Source organism: Simochromis diagramma, unplaced genomic scaffold, assembly GCF_900408965.1.
Source record: "Simochromis diagramma unplaced genomic scaffold, fSimDia1.1 OVJJ01000091.1, whole genome shotgun sequence".
Classification (NCBI taxonomy): Eukaryota; Metazoa; Chordata; class Actinopteri; order Cichliformes; family Cichlidae; genus Simochromis; species Simochromis diagramma.
In genome coordinates this window covers 94,398-96,725 of record NW_024386901.1, presented here as the reverse complement: position 1 = coordinate 96,725, position 2,328 = coordinate 94,398, and the positions used below count along the sequence as shown (strand labels likewise).

Here is a 2,328-nt window from a genome sequence, read left to right as displayed (position 1 = left end):
GCTGTAATTGCAGCAAAAGGTGGTTCTACAAAGTATTGACTCAGGGGGCTGAATAATTACGCACACCCCACTTTACAGTTATTTATTTGTAAGAGAAGTTTGGAATCATGTATGATTTTCGTTCCACTTCTCACATGTACACCACTTTGTGTTGGTCTTTCACGTGGAATTCCAATAAAACTGATTCATGTTTGTGGCTGTAATGTGACAAAATGTGGAAAAGTTCAAGGGGGCCGAATACTTTTGCAAGCCACTGTAATTCTATGAATAGCCCAATTCAAGCTTGTCCTGCACTTTACCTTTATAATAAAAATATATTTTTGTAAGTCCGTAATATAAAGGAAATTATTAAAAAAAAAAAGGAAACTGATTTCCTTGGCACTATAACAAGGCAGGAAGCATGTGTTGGATGAATACATCATATTATAAAACTAAAAAAAAAGCCTCAAAAAATATATTCTTCCTAAACTACTGAAATTTCACTGTTGAAATTAAACATATGATATGACAAACAATTCAGTTCACACTGAACAGAAAGGAGAGGTTAACTGTACACTCCTAAAGCCTAAATTACAAGAGACTGAACAATCATATTTCAGACCTTCTCTCTTGAGGATGAGTTAACCTGATAAAAACCTTATACAGACTTGCATGATACACTGTGTGTGTTTGGATGATGAAGGTGCTCAGAGACAGATTTCAGATATTTTTTATGAACACGAGACACAGTAAGAGTTGAATACTGGTATAGTTTTGAATTTGTTTTTTGTTTGTTTGTTTTTGCTTTGGATTTTTACTGGTTTCACAAGTTGTTTTTTATGTTTTGTCTTTGAAAAAAATTCATGGATAAAGAATTAAATGATACATATCTAACTCTGGACTGGTACACAGAAATTAATAAGTACAGATATGTTTTCTTTTTCATCATGTTTACATTATTTATTCTAATAATCTGCACTAATTCTACTATTCTGTATCTCATTTGGATTCATAAAAACCTCCATGAGCCTATGTACATTTTCATTGCAGCTTTGCTACTTAACTCTGTTCTTTACAGCACAACTATTTACCCAAAACTGCTGATTGACTTTTTATCTGAAAAACAAGTCACAACATATTCAGCCTGTCTCTTTCAGTTTTTTACGTTTTACACCCTAGCTTGTTCAGAATTCCTTCTGTTGGCAGCCATGGCCTATGACAGATATGTGGCTATATGTAAACCTCTGGAATATCAAACTCTCATGAGAAAAACTACTGTGGGTATTTTCCTGGTCGTGGCTTGGCTTGTACCTGCTTGTCATGTTGCTGTACTAGCAATAGCAAGTGCTGGAGCTAAACTGTGTGACTCTAATATAAAAGGAATATTTTGTAATAATGCAGTTTACACTCTTCAGTGTGAAAGATCAAGATTAATTACCATCTTTGGTGTGGTTGCTTTGGTAGATCTCTCAATACTTCCTATGCTCTTCATAGTTTTCACATACACAAAACTATTTTTAGTTTCTCATCGAAGTTGTAAAGAAATTAGGAAGAAAGCTGCAGAGACTTGTTTACCCCATCTGTTAGTTTTAATCAGTTACTCAGCTTTTTTTGTGTATGATGTAAGCATAGCTCGTGTGAAATCAGATTTTCCAAAAACCACACGCATAATAATGACGTTACAAATAATGCTCTATCAGCCTCTGCTAAATCCGTTCATTTATGGGCTTAAAATGAAGGAAATTTCTAAACATTTAAATAAGCTGCTTTCTTAGGCCAACATCATTCCTTGTATTAAAACCTAAAGCTAAGGTGAAGTAATTTTGTCGTTAATCGGTTTTGTGCAGTTATTCAAAACATCTGTCTTTCTACATAATCAAATCATTCCAACTTTCAGGCAGAACATTTTTTAAATTAGAATATTATATCTGGGAAAGTACAAGAAAATTTGAAGTGAAATAGCCCAGAGTACTAATAGATACTACGTAGTAGATACTACATATACTAGATATTGCCTGCCTTGTTTTTCCCTTCATGCTGCTGGAAATGATCTCAGTTAATTTCTTTGGTAGTAAACTGCTGCAGATGTGTGACACACCCTTTCAGATTCACCACTAACATCTGCATCATGCTTGTGCATATCATAAACACCTCGTATAAGAGTAATTGAAGACCTGGTGGATTATTTAGATTTGTAATACAGTGGGGAAACCAATATGCATTCAGTGTAAGCAGATATCCGCTTATCTGTCTATGTTTCTGTGCTAACATCAGTTGCATTTCCGTGCAACAGAATTCACAATAAAACTGTTGCCATGTACTCACATTCCTGGTTTTATTGTCTGACAT

General features: G+C 34.3%; 1 protein-coding gene across 1 annotated transcript; it reads left to right on the top strand.

The window, feature by feature from the left end:
* The first annotated feature begins 592 nt into the window (after positions 1–592).
* Positions 593–1,874, top strand: LOC120735462 (olfactory receptor 2AT4-like). Its single transcript, XM_040034860.1, has one exon. The coding sequence runs from the start codon at positions 843–845 to the stop codon at positions 1,752–1,754; it is 912 nt and encodes a 303-aa protein (XP_039890794.1). The 5' UTR covers positions 593–842; the 3' UTR covers positions 1,755–1,874.
* Positions 1,875–2,328: the final 454 nt, after the last annotated feature.

Coding starts and splice junctions, on each gene's coding strand:
- LOC120735462 (XM_040034860.1), top strand. CDS start 843: ATGGATAAAGAATTAAATGATACATATCTAACTCTGGACTGGTACACA.